The sequence below is a fragment of the Pelecanus crispus genome, chromosome 2, assembly GCF_030463565.1.
Source record: "Pelecanus crispus isolate bPelCri1 chromosome 2, bPelCri1.pri, whole genome shotgun sequence".
NCBI classification, from domain to species: domain Eukaryota; kingdom Metazoa; phylum Chordata; class Aves; order Pelecaniformes; family Pelecanidae; genus Pelecanus; species Pelecanus crispus.
In genome coordinates, this window is record NC_134644.1 from 45858498 (window position 1) to 45873111 (window position 14614).

A 14614-nucleotide genomic window follows, 5' to 3' on the forward strand; every position below is an offset into this window, starting at 1 on the left:
TCAAGTGTTCAAAAGGTATAAAATTACAGAGTAATGGTTGTCTACGCAGTTGTAATGGGCTTCTCTGTGAACACTCATTATCTTTTTATTATTCATTATAATTATCCCATTACTCATTAACCTTAAATGCGGGATCACATGGAATTTTCCCCCTTGTTCTTTTAATTTAATTTATGTGTGAAAAAGGTTTTAGCTTATAAAAAAAAGAACCTGAAAATGCCTTCCCATGGCGTATTGACAAATGGATTGTCAGCAAGGTTGAAATCTTTCCATTTATCACAGAGACATGGAGAGAGTCTGGGGCTGGATCACTTTGCAGCTGGGCGTAGATGATTTTTGTTGACAACAGAGGAGTGGTCAATGTCAGGAATTTGGGGTTTATGGACAGGATGCAGAGGGGAATGGCTGTCCTCTTCCTTCCTCATACACATGTCTGCCCCTTCCATTCGCACCCATTTTTGCTCCTCTTCTGTCCTGTCTAGCTCCCCAGATCAATTTGGCTCTTCTTAACTACCTTGTTGCCATCGCTGCTGCTTTTTCATTCTTCATTTTACTCGATTCTTAATCTCATGTCCCATTTTGCACAGGTATTTCCAGCTCCCCATTCTTCTCCACTCTATACTGTATGTAACACTCACTTACCCTGGGCTCCTTTTACAACACCAGTGCCTTGATGCATTGTCCCTGTCTCCCCCGAACACCTAGGCATATCCCCCTTTTACTATTCAGACTCCTTTTGTGCTCCCTCCTCCACAGCTCCTCATCTCAGTGAGTGATGGCCAGTACCCCAACACTGCAGCAGTATCGTAATTGCAAAAATAATGCAATACTCCACAATACTACCAGAGTTAGGTGCCAGCATCTCCTGCCATATCTGCAATCCATGCTTCATGCAGTGCTGCTCAGGTGAGACCAGCGCTGCTCTGCGCAGCTCCTCTTTCTGCGTGCACGCTTCCCCACAGCTAGGAGGTTAGGTAGATGCCATTCCTTGTCTGTCTGCAGAGGTGTATGGCAGCTGGGAGGGAAGTGGGTACAGAAACTCCAGAGAGGTATTTGCTGAGCATGCAGGGACTATGCAATTTCAATTGTTTCTCACGTGGCCAAATCTGGAAAGTTTTGACAAGAAAGACAGAATGCACATCCCTAGCAGAAAGACTCACCCGTTTCGCCAAATTTCAGGTCCCTCTTCCACATGTAGTAAGAAACCTTGCCTGCCTTTGGACTCCTTCCAGCCACTGTCCAAGGAGAACAAGCTGGATGAGCTTGGACATTTTTGCCTGCATTTGGCACCACTTTACTCCAACACAGGAAAAAACCTCATCTCTTTCTTTGGAAACAAGAAAAGGGCAAACGGTTTGACTGAAACTTCCTACCATGAATTTGAAGGGAGGATGTGATCTACAGGATGTAAAATACTCAGCTGAAATGGTAGAGATCTAACAAACCAGTAGTTCACTAGTTTCCCATGATATCATGGGAAATGTCAAACTCCCATAGTAACAGAACACTACTGGCCCTTCTGATAAAACATTCAAATAAGATGACTGGCACAAAGAGATATCTATTGCTAAAATACAGCTCCCAAATTAAATGATATTAAGTTGGTTTTTTTTTCTCCTACAATCTCTTCACAGTACAGAAACGTCTACCTTTGCTTGGTGGGAATGTACCAAATGGCCAAACTGCAAGTTATCTGCAAGCTGAATTTGTGTTAGTATTTCAGCTGGAAAACTGTATCAAAATATTAATATTTCACTCCTACTCGCTTTTAGTGTTTTCTCCTTGTCATTCTTACCCTGTTGTATGTGAGGTGAGAAATCTTTGGTAAAGACTGTTTTTATGTTTTTAAGCTGATATATTTTGCTGTGGTAGGATCTTGAAAAGACAAGCGTGTCGATGTCAGGGGTGTGCAACTCGCCATTGTGAGAAGGGAAGCTGTGCACATCTATACCTAGCAGAAACTTCTTTAAATCCCTTTACTGAAAAGAAGTCAGTAAGAGGTGAGATTGATTGGATCTTCAGTTTACGAGACCCCATTCTTCCCCTATTACTGAACTTAATATCCTCACCTTCTACTGTGTTTTAAACTCCTTAACATTGCCCACAACACTGCTGAGGCACCTCGGCTGACATGAATTTAGATGTTTATGGCACGCAGTTCTTTCTCCTCCCACCTAGCAGGATGGATTTCCAAGTTAAAAAGAATAGCTCAGTGGTACCTGTTTCCCCCCATGAATATTTTGGTTCTACGTTCAAAGAAGTACGACATAAGTACCAGTGGAGCCTAAAGCATCTGTGACTGAAGAATCAGGGTAACAAAAAAACCCCAAAACCAAAAAAAAAAACCCAAAAAAACCAAAAACGGAGACAAGGTTAAGAAAAGGAAAGTACTTGTGCTGGCGAGATAGGGGTTAGGTGGGGACAGGAATGAAGAGCAGACAAAAGGGATGAAGGATTACAGAGTAAAAATGATTTGGGAATAGGGTGTTGGGAGAGGTGGATAGGGTAGAACAATAGGGAAGAGCGTCTGCTGAATGTGAATAGAAATCATTATAAAGTTTCCACCATGTCCTAATAAAAATACAGTAGCCTTGAGTCCCTGTGCTTTATTAAAAACTCCAGCTGGAATATATAAAAGAAGGCAGGCAGATTATTCTCAAAACAGATAACTTTTAGATGAAGGAGAATGTAGAGATTTGATGAGATTTTTTTTGAAGGCAAAAGATATTTGACGAACAAGGCTGAAGAAAAGATGCACCAGGGAGGGGAGGAAGGAAAAGAAAAAAAAAAATAGTAGAGGAGAAAAAAAGGGAAGATTTGTGCTATAATTAGCATTTGTCTGTTTGCAGGAAATAAATGATCTCTTACCCAAAGAATTTCTCTGGTACAGGAAAGTGGCAGTCCTAACTCTGTTTTTGTTAGATGTCAGGTGTCACCCTCCCTTTTGTTCTGGAAAGTTGACAAGTATAGGATTGGGAGGTTAAACATTTCTAGAGAGTGCTCTGTTCAGAATGGGCTTGGTACTGTTTAATGGACAATGATCTATACTACAGCTGACAAAATACAGATTTCCTGAACCAAATGTATTCAGTTCGATACATTTTCTTTGGTTATGATGGACAGTAATCTGGCGTGACATAAGGTTTTATTTTGCACGGCAGGTTGCATTGGTTCTGTGGTAAGTGGAAGCTGTCCATTACAAAAAATGCCATTATTGCTACAAAAGAGTGAACTTATTTGAAAAACGGAGAAGGTTTGAGTCTCCAGCTTACCTGCACGTGGAACTTCCTACCCAGCTCCCAGTACTGTACTTCTCCATTTGCTATGCATTTTCTCCCTATCTGGGTGTGACAGAATTTGAGAGCCGGAAATTCCCCCTCTGTTGGGAATCGTTACACACAATCTTTTGATTCCATATTTAGTGGACACTTATAATCTTTCTTGTAATGTCACGGGGAAGCTTTACATGTTGATAACAGGGCACTAGAGGTCCTAGTAAGTGTTTTTATGTGCTTTCCACTTCACTTCCCGATTGTGTTTAGGTGAGAAGGAAAAGAATAGCATTTTGTTATGGCTGAAGATTACAGTTTCTTATAACCTATGTTTTTTTCTTTATTTATAAAATACGTTGGACTGAATAGACTCTGAATTACTGTAGGGTTTACTGGGGCAAGCTAAAGTGCAGATTGCTTTTCCCAGTCATGAATTTCAATTAAAAACAAACAACTGAGGAACACATTTCCCTAGAGACTGATTTAAATAGTGGTATTTCATCTGTATAATTCCTAAACAGTATTTTCCTACATATATTGAGAAAAAAGAGAATTTTTGCTTAAGATATTTTTGAAAACATGTTAGAGGTTTTTTTTCAGACTTTGATTTTTCCTTTTTCAGGGGGACCAAGTAGGGAAATTTTTATTGCAGTTGGGTCAAGGCAGAATTTGTATGAAAAAAATTGAAATAAAAAATCAAAATTTGAACTAAACTGAAAAAAAGGTCATATTGTGAGATTTCATCAAAACCATAGAATTTGCAATAGTCGTAATGAAAAATTATTTTTACAGACACTTTTAAATGAAGTTTTGGGCTAAATTGCAAGGGTAGTGCCATAATTGTACTGCAGTTTAGAAGGGGGTCTATTAGTAGATGAAATAGAAATTATTAGCAAAGGCTCCTTCAGGCCTTATTTACAGCCAACATTAGATGAAGAGTTATTTAGTGGGCAAACAAGCCTGCCAGATAGGAAAGAGACAAGAAGAAATGTGTCTTGGCATGCTGGGGAGGTTAAGTATGGAGAAAGCAGAAAGTACTACATTTGATAGTGATGGAATGTAGCCTGAGATGACCCTCTATTCTTGCCTATTGTTAACTTTTTCCCATGCGAAAAAATGCCACAGCCTGTGAGTTCTCTAACAGCAGCTGTCTGGACGGTGGAAGAACAAGCTGTTTACATACGCTATTACAGATTTCTGATGATGTGTTGTTTTGGTGTCCTACCAAAATCGAGGTTCCCCTGTCGTACTATAGAAACATAGAGATCGTTCTTGCCGCAAAGAGCTTCCAGTCGAAGCTGGTGAGACAGAGCCAGAAGGGAGGGAGAAGGAGAAGTGGCGTGTCCAAGGTCACAGCCTAGGTCAGGGGCAGCACCAGCAGGAAAACAGGACCGAGACCTCTGGTCTTTCTGGATTACATAAATAGGGGTATTTACCAGCGTAATCGCTCCCGAGTAAGAATGCCCGCACGAGGCGTTACGCAGGTATAACTAGCTGTGGAGGATACTGGTGCAATTATGTTCCTGAACTTTCCCAGGCAGATGGGCCCCCGCTCCTGGGCTTTAACCGCGATAGCCCCGTTGCAAGGAGACCTTCTGCCAAGGAGTGTTGTTGGAAATTTAGCACGAGGAAGGAAAGAAAAAACAAAAGAAAACAGCCCTCACTTCAATTAGAGGAAAAGATAATTCCTTTCAAGTTGAGAGGCTCGACTCCTGCTGGCCTTTGTTCTTAAGCTTACCCTCGCTGTAATTTCATAGAGCAACTTGAATAATGCCAGTTTGTTCTGTGATTACTCTCAGCTGGAGCACAAAATTAATATCTCACTAAGTAATTCAGTACATGATGGGCGAACATTTAGTTAATCATGCCCTAAAAAGCTAGGATTTTCCGTGTTCACTGGAACTCTCTCAGTGACAATTAATTGCCTGTGTTCGTATGTGTTTATGAGCCTCAGTAAACAGGTGGCATATTTACGTCTCCCCATTACCTTCAGAAATAAACTTCCTTAAGAAAAAAATCTCATGTTCCCTGATTACAATCTGATTTTAAGTAAACAGAGGGTGGGGAAAGTGACTAGTAAGCAGGACTTTGGAGGGAGGAAGGTGGGAAGTGGAGAATTTTCTCCCTCTGAAATCGTACCACATCTAATGCTGGTAGTATTAAGTTAATATGCTGCAAGAGTGAAATGGCCTTGGTTAGTCCTCTTACTGTTTTGGGGGGTTGTTTGCCCTTTTGATCCTAAGAGTTTAGACTCAAGAACAGACGCAATATTTACTAACTTGTGATGTGGAGCTGCCATAGAAAATGTCACCTTTGAAAGATGTCTTCTAACCTGTGCAAAATCCTGGTGTTTTCTGACAGCCCTAAATTATTGATGTGGAATCCTACTTAAGGGTACAGCAGTGATACGCGACAGCCAGTGTTCCTCTCCTGTTTCTTCACGTTGCATTTCTCTGCCATTGCACCGCTTTCTCTCCTCGTGAACCTCCACCAGAACTGAAAGGAATTACCAGTCCTTCTCTCCATCAGTCATATTTGCTTCAGCCTTTACCATGCAATGAGGGCTTGTGAGGAGAGAGGAACCCACCGTTCTTCGTGACAACTGGTGCATCGTCGCTGACTGGTCATGTTACTTAATTCTCTTCCACATCATGAAATGAATTAACACTTGCAAAGCGTTCTGAGACGCTTAGGAAACAGACTGTAGACAAAAGAGTAAGATGATATTATTTACTTTGGTTGTATCCATTAACATCTGCAGAAAGAGGACTTTAACACATAACTTTGGGCTGTCTGTACAACTGGCTGCTAGTTTAATTTGGTTGTGCAGGTAAGAAATTGTATCAGATGGTAAACACAAACAATTTGGTATCAGTGAATGTTCATTGTTGTTCACTTTTCCCCAAAATTTTTCACTCCGTTGCTGTCTGAAGATTTCTTTTAGGATTGGGCCTTTATGTAAAAGTAGACCAATGGAAATACCTGAGCCATAGTATTAAGATAGAAGATGATCCCTCTTCTTGGGAGAAGAGACCAACACCCACCTCGCTAGCGAGGTGGGTGTTGGTCTCTTATCCCAAGTAGTTAGCAATAGGATGAGAGGAAATGGGCTTAAGCTGCGCCAGGGGAGGTTTAGGTTGGAAATTAGGAAAAATTTCTTTAAGGAAAGGGTGGTCAAGCATTGGAACAGGCTACCCAGAGAGGTGGTGGAGTCACCATCCCTGGAAGTGTTCAAAAAACGGGTAGATGTGGCACTCTGGGACATGGTTTAGTCTAGTCTACCCTTGATCGGCTTAGAGTAGACTTGGTAGTGTAGGTTAATGGTTGGACTGGATGATCTTAAAGGTCTTTTCCAACCTAAACGATTCTATGATTCTATGATTCTAAAGTGAAAAATAATGAAATGTAATGAAAGATAGATGGCAAGCCTTTGCTGTTGTCCAAAATCTCATACATTGACTCCTTCAGGTTTACTCTGGGCCATCTGCAGCTAATTCTAGACTTTGTGGTGCTGCGATGGTTAGTGCTGAAGTGTGGAAGTCAGTGCTGAAGTGTGGCATCCCCCACCTCAGAGAGATTTTGTCGATCCCAGACACTTAATGCTGTCATCGTTAAGCTAAGCATTTCATTCCTCTGTGTCTTTTTTCCCCCACCTCCTCCACGGTTATCACATGCTTTACTGATGGTTGCAGCAGGATGTATTGCTTGTTAGAAATTGTTAGCTATCCTTAGGCAAATCACCTTGATTAATGAACTATTAAATAGCAAGATTCTGCATTCATCAGTATAGTTTTAAGGTACCTGGACTGAAGGAGCAGATAGATCTAGAAATAAAATCAGTATTCTTCTTGTAACCCATTGTAAACAAGCTGTCAAGCATCACTATGGTCTCCTTTGAAATATCTTTAATGAGTAAACAGAGAGAATAAAAGCAGAAAGACAGAGTCAAAAATGTAAGCCCAAGATAATTGTTCTTTTTTTTTTTTCTTTAACCTATTATATTGTTTTAAGTGGTGGTAGCAGTATTTCTGCTGCCCAGCGAGCAAATTTTCCCTAGTCCTGACTTAGACAATTTTGACATAATTTTGTCAAAAGTTAATACTTCTAGAATACATATTGCTGCTTTTCAAGAGCAAGGAACTAGAAAAAGTTTGAATTGCTCCCTGATTCTGATACCTGTGACTTCAGAAGGCTTTCATAGGATAGGTGAAAAGCTTATTTAAAAAACAAAAAAAGAAAAAAGTGTATGTAGAATTGTATTTTAGCAAAGAAGAGCCCCTGAGTTACGTTCTCCTACTAGGTGTCTGCTTTTTGATTTTGCCTCACTCTTTGTGAATGAAGAAATCTGCATGTTACAAAAGGTAAAAATACATCAAAACCTATGTAATTTCTGTACTTCAGGCTGCCAAGAGAAGCGTTCTCTCTTTTTTTTTTTTTTTTTGTGTGTCAGTTAACTCTGGGTTTCTTATCCATGGCTTTGGTTGTTGCCGAGTTAATATCCTTTGGCACCTGTCTTCAAATGTATTTGGCTGTCTGGCTTACAGTTGATCTGTTCCCATTTATTTTATTTCATTTCTGAACTTCCCGTTGAAGAGATCCTTATTGCTCGCCTGTCTGGTGAATCTCCCCCCAGGTCGGTGACACCGGTGGGAGCAGCGCCTTTGCAGGTGCGCTGGGACTTGGCTCGCTCGCTGGATTCCCGCGAGTGGGCCTGGCTTGGGCTTGATAATGAGCCTCCAATAGGAGGAAAAAAAGTTGTGAAGTTTGCACGCTGTTGCTCACTGGGATCGAACAGCTTGTCTTTTCTTTTGAGGAACATTTAAACTTAACACTCGGTAGGCAAACTGCTATTTCAGTTTGCAAGTGGATTCGGTTATTCAAATGCATAGGCCAGAAAATGAAGGGGATTCTATTTAAACAGTGTGCTCCCAAGTCACAGATGATCTTTTTGATGTCTGTATTTTGCAAATGGAAATTTTCCATTTTCCAGCGCTAGCATTTGTTCAGAGGCCGTGTGCTATCTAAATCTGCTTTTGTGGCTGTTCATTTGCATTTTTGCTATGCTATATTGCCTCCTGTCTTCTCCTCTTGGCCGCCACTCTTTTATATTGAATTCCTGTTTTTGCCGCCTCCACTCTATCTTGCATCTCTAAAGGCTCAATCATGCAAGGTGCTGAGCAGACTCTGCTGTTTCTTCCAAGTGAAGCGCCAATCCAAGCATCTCATCAGGATTACAGGTGAAAAGGGAAATCCAAACCATGTGCATATTTAAAACTTTTGCTGCGAGAGAGCAGGAGGAAGGTGGAGCTGTTACCCACTCAGGTAACAGTCCGGCTTCTCCTGCAGCTCCCGACCTTTTCCTAGCTGCAAGAACTGCTGGCGCTACTGGCCGGTGCGTCTGATGGGGGGCGTGTGGAAATCTTGTGTTGAAATTTTATGGCATGATGTGAAATACTCACAGCAGTCAGGTGACATAGCCAAAATGGTCCTTCCTGGACTTAAAATAATGGCCGCAGCAAACCTGGCATGTTCAGATATATCCCTTGGTCAGAATGCGCCGTTTTCTACTTTCTTAGTATTTCTTTTTTATTTCACCCTGTACACATAGGTTCTTTCTTCCCCCAAACCTGGTTACATCTACTTCTACAAGCAAACCGCTTAGAAAGAAAAACTGCATTAATATCCTGAGGGAAAAGTGAGAAGGTGGGGAGAGAAGCACAACAACTTAATTCTGGCAGTTGAAAGCACAATCTGAAAGTTGTCAGGCTCAAAGTATCACGTACCGTCAAGTAATCACTATTCACTTCTGCAGATACCAACCCTCAAACAGTCTATTTCACCCTCAGGGAAAGCAGAGGGGGAAGAAAAAAAGAGCGTAAGCAAGGGTATCACTGAAGTATCACACACTACCAGGAGAGACAGCGTGTTTAAAGCTGAGCAGCAATATAAACCATAGGGCTGGGAGCTGGGAATTGCCGGCTTCGCCTCCCGTTCCTATCTTTTTTCTTCATTGACCTCTGGTCTCAGCTTCCGAGGGACCGCACAGTCCTGGCCAGCTTGGACTTCAGTAGGAATTGAAAATACTCAATAGTTTACCCAACCTGGCCTTTCTTCTGAATCTGTTTTGGCAGGTTTGGAAGCTGGGGTGGTGCTACTGCTCCACAGTGCTCCTCCGGATGGGCAAGAGCGCCCGGTTGATGCCCGTACAGCACTCTGGGAACAGAGCGCTTGTTTTGCAGAAGTTTTTCTCCTGGAACACGGGGCGAATACTTGCGTAAGAGTGGCACCTTGTTCCTACCGTGTGGCACAGGATTGGTACCTAAATGCCAATCATTAATAATGATGAATGCCTGGTGCCGAAAGCACGGCGGATGTGTGTCGTATATACAGATATATAGGCAGTATTTTGAGCACGTGCATGGCTTCCCACACTGCCCGTTTCCTTCAGCTGCTTGCTTTTGCTCGGGAACGAACCGGCTGTGGGGCAGTTACAGGAATCCATAACAAACCCCTCTGCTTACGAGAACAGCAAACTGCCAGAGTAAAGCGTGATATTTCCATGTTCCTGTCATGTGCAAGCACGTGCCCACAAACCAAAACACAGCTGGCAAGTCTAATTTTAGCTCTACCAGCCTTGAGAAGTGTCCCTTTAAAGAAATTCTTTTTATAATTTTTTTTTTTTTCTGAAGCAATTTGGTTGATAATACAGCAGCTGACAATCCTGCTGCAATACTACCGATGATTTAAATAAAAACAAAAAGAAACTGCTGCCCCACGTTCCGCCCCCCCCCCCGTCCCGAATTTATAAATAGGCAAAGGCACCGTAGAAAGGCCCAGGAATTTGACGACGCGTTGAAGGAATGACTAAAAAAAAAAAAAAAAAAAGGAGAAACGCTGGGATTTGTGCACGAGGGGAAACATTTTGCTATTCACGCACTTTCTTACTGGTGATTTATAGCCCTGTCGCAAGACGTGCTCTTCCTTCCCGCCTTTCGGAAGGGTAAATATTTGGGCGCGCCGCGGCGGCGGCGGGGTCCGCGGCAGGTGTGGGGCTGCCGGGGCCGCAGCGGGGCCCGGGCGGCCGCGGGGTGCGGGCCCAGCTCCCGCCGCGGCCGGGGGAGCCCGGCCCTTTTCGGGAGGGGTGGTGGGGGGAGCGGAGCGGCGGGTAACTTTGGTGGCACTGCGGCGTTTGCACGCCTCCGGCCGAAGGCGTCCGTAAGTCAGGCCGGGCGAGTTTCCTCTTCACCCTCTTCCTCCATTTTGTTCCAACTTTAAATAAACCGAGCCTTATATAAGCGGTTTAACAAAGTATGTATTTAATATGTCTGGCCCCGGGTCGCCTCTCCACCAAGTGCCGGATGACGGCACGGAGTAGTTTTCCGAGGAGGCCTTGGGGGGGGGGGGGGGAGAGGACGACGACTTCCCCGCTCGGCGACCAGGCTGCGTGACCTTCCCCTGCCTGTTTCTTAAAAAAAAAAAAAAGAAAAAAAAGCGTTGTTGGGCTTCTCCCTCCCCCACCCCCGGCACCCCGCCTCCCCGGCGTTAGGGTTTCCCGAGTCCCACGGCCGCTTTTCGGCGCTCCCCGCTCCGGCGGGGCCGCGGCCGGCGGGGGGCCGAGCGGGGCGGCGGCGGGGGCGGGCGGGGGCGCGGGGGCGGCGGCGGGGCCTGCGCCGGCCTCCCGGGGGAGCGGCGCGCCGAGGTCCCTCCCACCGGCGGCGCGGCGCGGAGGGGGTTTGAATGAAAGACAGGACGAGCCCCGAGCACCATGTCACTCCGTCAGGGAGGCAGCGGCATCTAGGCTGGGGAAGGCTCTTCCCTCCCCACCCCCCCCTTTTTATTTTCTTTTTTTTTTTTCCTTTATTTTTCCTTTTTTTTTTTTTTTTTTTTTTTTGGTTGGAAGGGGGGTGGGTGGGGAGCGAGAGGGGAGGGCTCGAGAGCGGGGCGAGCGGAGGAGAGGACGAGGAGAGCGAGCGAGCGGCTCTGCGGAGATTTGGAGTTGCCCTGTCTTCCCGGCTCCTCCGGCAGGACGTTTCCTTCCCTCCCTCCCTCCCGAGGCGGGCAGCGGGCAGCGCCGGGGGCACGCTGCTGCCAGCGGGGCAGGCGGGCTGCTCCGCCGCGGGCAGCCGGGCAGGGGGCTTCCACTCACCCAGCCCCACGCACACACCCCCGCACCCCCCCCCCCCTCACACACACACACACACACACACACATATATATGTGCGTGCCTGCGCGTTTTTGGCTGCGCTGGAAGTAGCGCGCTGTAGACGGCGAGGAAGTCTCGGCAGCCTCCTGCGCTCGGCCGCGCTGTCAGGAATAGCGGCGTGAGGGGAAGAGAGGCCCTGGGGCACTGCTCCCTGCCAGCGAGTTCCCTGCACCAGCCAGAAGGACTCCAGCTACATGGGCAAACGCCTGGACCAGCAGCCAATGTACCCCCAGTACACCTACTACTACCCCCACTATCTCCAAACCAAGGTAGGGTACGGCGGGGCCGGGCGCTTGGCGGGTGATGGAGAGCGGAGCGGCGCAAATTGCGGGCTCGCCTCTTCTGTTCGGCGATTTTTTTTTTTTAAATTATTTTTTTTTCCTCCCTTCCCCCCCCCCCCCCCCCCCCCCCCCCGTTCCTCGGGGTTCGGTGTCACGCAGAGCCGAGCTGGTAGGCAGAAAGCAGGCGTGAGAGAGGCAGGGAGGTTACTGTCCGCCCTCCCCTTCATTTCTTTATTTTATTTTATTTTATTATTCCCCCCCCAAGGGCTGCTGGCGTCGGCTAATTCCTTTTATTGTTCGTGGAGACCGGTGTGCTGAACGCTATCGTAACACCGGGCAGGTAGCGTGTTTATTATGGCATAGGATAAAGATTGCCCTGGGCAGCATCAGGCGCGAAGCACTGGTTTTGGTGGCTCTTCCAGGGATCTCTGCAGTTTATTCGGAGCTTGAAAGCATTTCGCTGTTCGAAAAGCTGTCTGTGGCAACTCAAACTTTTGATCAGCTGAGGAGGAGATGCTGTGGAGCTCGGAGGAGAGCTCGGAGCTAACCGACTGTAAATCTGGTGGAGTTTCTTTCAGTGCATTGCACTGCTTTTAATATTTCATTAAATATTGAGGATGATACAGCTGTACTCTGTTGCATTTAAAAGATCTAGAAATAGAGGGTGGCTACTTTCGGAGAGCCTATCCGAGCACGGACTCTTCCTTTTTCTTTCTTCTTTTCTCAATAATTTTTAAAATGCCAGCAGACTGGAAAGCAGGCCTGTATCTCCTAAAGAGGCTGAGTGAAGTCGGTACTACCTGGCCATGAGTTAGTTAATTAAAGCTTTATTTTTCTAATGCCATTGTATAATAGGCTGTTCTCTGAAAAGATTTCCTGTGTGACCAAGGGACAGTAACAAAAGAAATCTCTAAACCGAAAGTTTGCAAACCCTGTTAAGACAGTATATTTAAAAAAAAAAAAAAAGGGGGGGGGGGGGGGAAATCCTGTTCTGAAGTGTGACCTCGCAGCCACAGATTAACAGTTTCAGTCAATAAACTACTGTCCTTTAGGGGTAAAAAAAAATAGGCAGGGTGCCCACACGTGCGTATGGCACTGCATACACATATACACATTGTGCTTCTGTGACAAATTTAACACATGGGGCATTTGACGTGTGCGTCTGTGTGTGGTGAAGCGCCACGGGGGAGGCTGACTTCTCCAGACTTTTGGTTTGAAGCACGTTGATCTGGCTGCAGTTCTAAAAGGATAAGTTATATTTCCTTGTTAATAAAATTACTTTCCCGTTAACCTTTATAGCCCGACTACTGCATTATATAAATTAACTAATTGTCAGAACTGCAATTCAGGGTGGTTGGAGTTGTGATGACACCAGAACCGCTCAATATGATTACAGCCTTGTAATTCATGGCAGGGTTACATCTCGTGTCTTTGCTCTGCTGTTTCTTTCACTGTATCGTGCAGATTTTTTCATATAAAATTTAGCCTTTTTTAAATTTTGTATTTTGGAGTGATTTTTATCTTTTTTTTTCTTTTTCCTTTTTCTTCCTTTCAAGGTCAATCCAAATTGCATTTTACCTTTGTGACCATTTAGTGTATATTGTTGCTTTTGCAGCAGCAGCCCGTCACTAGCTTGACTGCAATATTGCCTATAGCTTTAACTGTTTGGGGGATTGGGGGACGTAGACTGATGCTATTCCTCAAAACCTGGCAAGCCAAGGACATGAAACAATTGATGGTGTTTTTTTGAAAGAACAATAGCCTCGAGTATTAGAGGAGAAATATTGGACATTCCATGCCTTTTACTCATGTAGCTTACATTTTGCCAGTCTTTATTCCCCCCTCCCCCCCTTACTTGCTCATTTTAAAAAAAAAAAAATTGTTTAAAAAAAAAAAAAAAGCTTTTTGAGGAAATTAACCTTGTATTTGAGCTTAAAATAGTAACAATAGCTTTTTCATACCGTGGCTTTTTTTTAACCCGATGCTTTAAAAAATAAATTAAACGCACTTTTATAGCCAGTATATAAAATTATCAACCCCTTGAAAAGTCATGTGCGTTTGTCTTTGCACACATGCACTGTTACTGTAAGGACAGGTAAAATTTCAAATTGGTGATACATTTTATATGGCATTAATTTTTCTTTTTTTCCTCGCTCCACAGTTAAGTGCATACATAAAACCTAAATAATAAACACATATACACACACGCGCATATATATACACACACACACACATGTGTACAAGTATTTCTCTTCTGTAGACCTTAAGAGTTTAGAGCAGTGCAGACAGGCAGCATCTGGATTTTGTTACCTTAAAGCTAGCCATCAGCTTCTGGGACATTTTAAAGCAGTTAGATCCATTGTATGTCTAAAGCTAATAGTCGGGTAATCAAATAATGTTGTGGTGGAGAGCTGTATCTTTTATCATGCCTATTGGAGTAGCGCATATTAATAAACCCCTGTATGATTTCAGCCGTCCTGTGAACTCCAGCTTTTTATTTTCCAGAAACTGCTCTTTGTACCAGGCATGGTAGGATTCAGCTCTACAGAAAGAATGTGTTTTTATGCTCATAGTCATGCACGCTGAGAGGGGGTGCATTCATTTGTAATTAAGAAAGAAATTCTAGGCTTTCTTATGGCATTTGTGTACAGCTTGTGAAACGTGGAGTGGCAGCATTTTCAACAGGCACAGTTTGGAAATTCGAGTTCCCCAGTGCATTTGGGTGAAGCGCTGCTTTTGCTTCGCTTGTTTGGTGAAGTTGTCTCGGTTCTTCTTTGAGAAGTACCGCGTTACTGTACATCACGTCCTTCTCATGGGGGAGCACGGAGCTGCGCAAGGTCTGCACTCTGTGTTTGTGT

At 44.4% G+C, this 14614-nt stretch overlaps 1 protein-coding gene across 5 annotated transcripts in view; it reads left to right on the plus strand.

Annotated features, from left to right (window-relative positions):
• Positions 1–14614, plus strand: part of RBMS3 (RNA binding motif single stranded interacting protein 3) — a 723803-nt gene that overhangs the window by 264576 nt on the left and 444613 nt on the right. For 4 of the 5 annotated variants that reach the window (XM_075705238.1, XM_075705241.1, XM_075705239.1 and 1 more), the window contains exon 1: positions 11670–11744. The exons of the other annotated variant lie outside the window; for it this stretch is intronic. In XM_075705238.1, coding sequence (XP_075561353.1) covers positions 11670–11744 — 75 coding nt within the window. Of the gene's footprint in view, positions 1–11669; positions 11745–14614 lie in introns of those variants that run through there. 5 annotated transcript variants of the gene reach the window in all.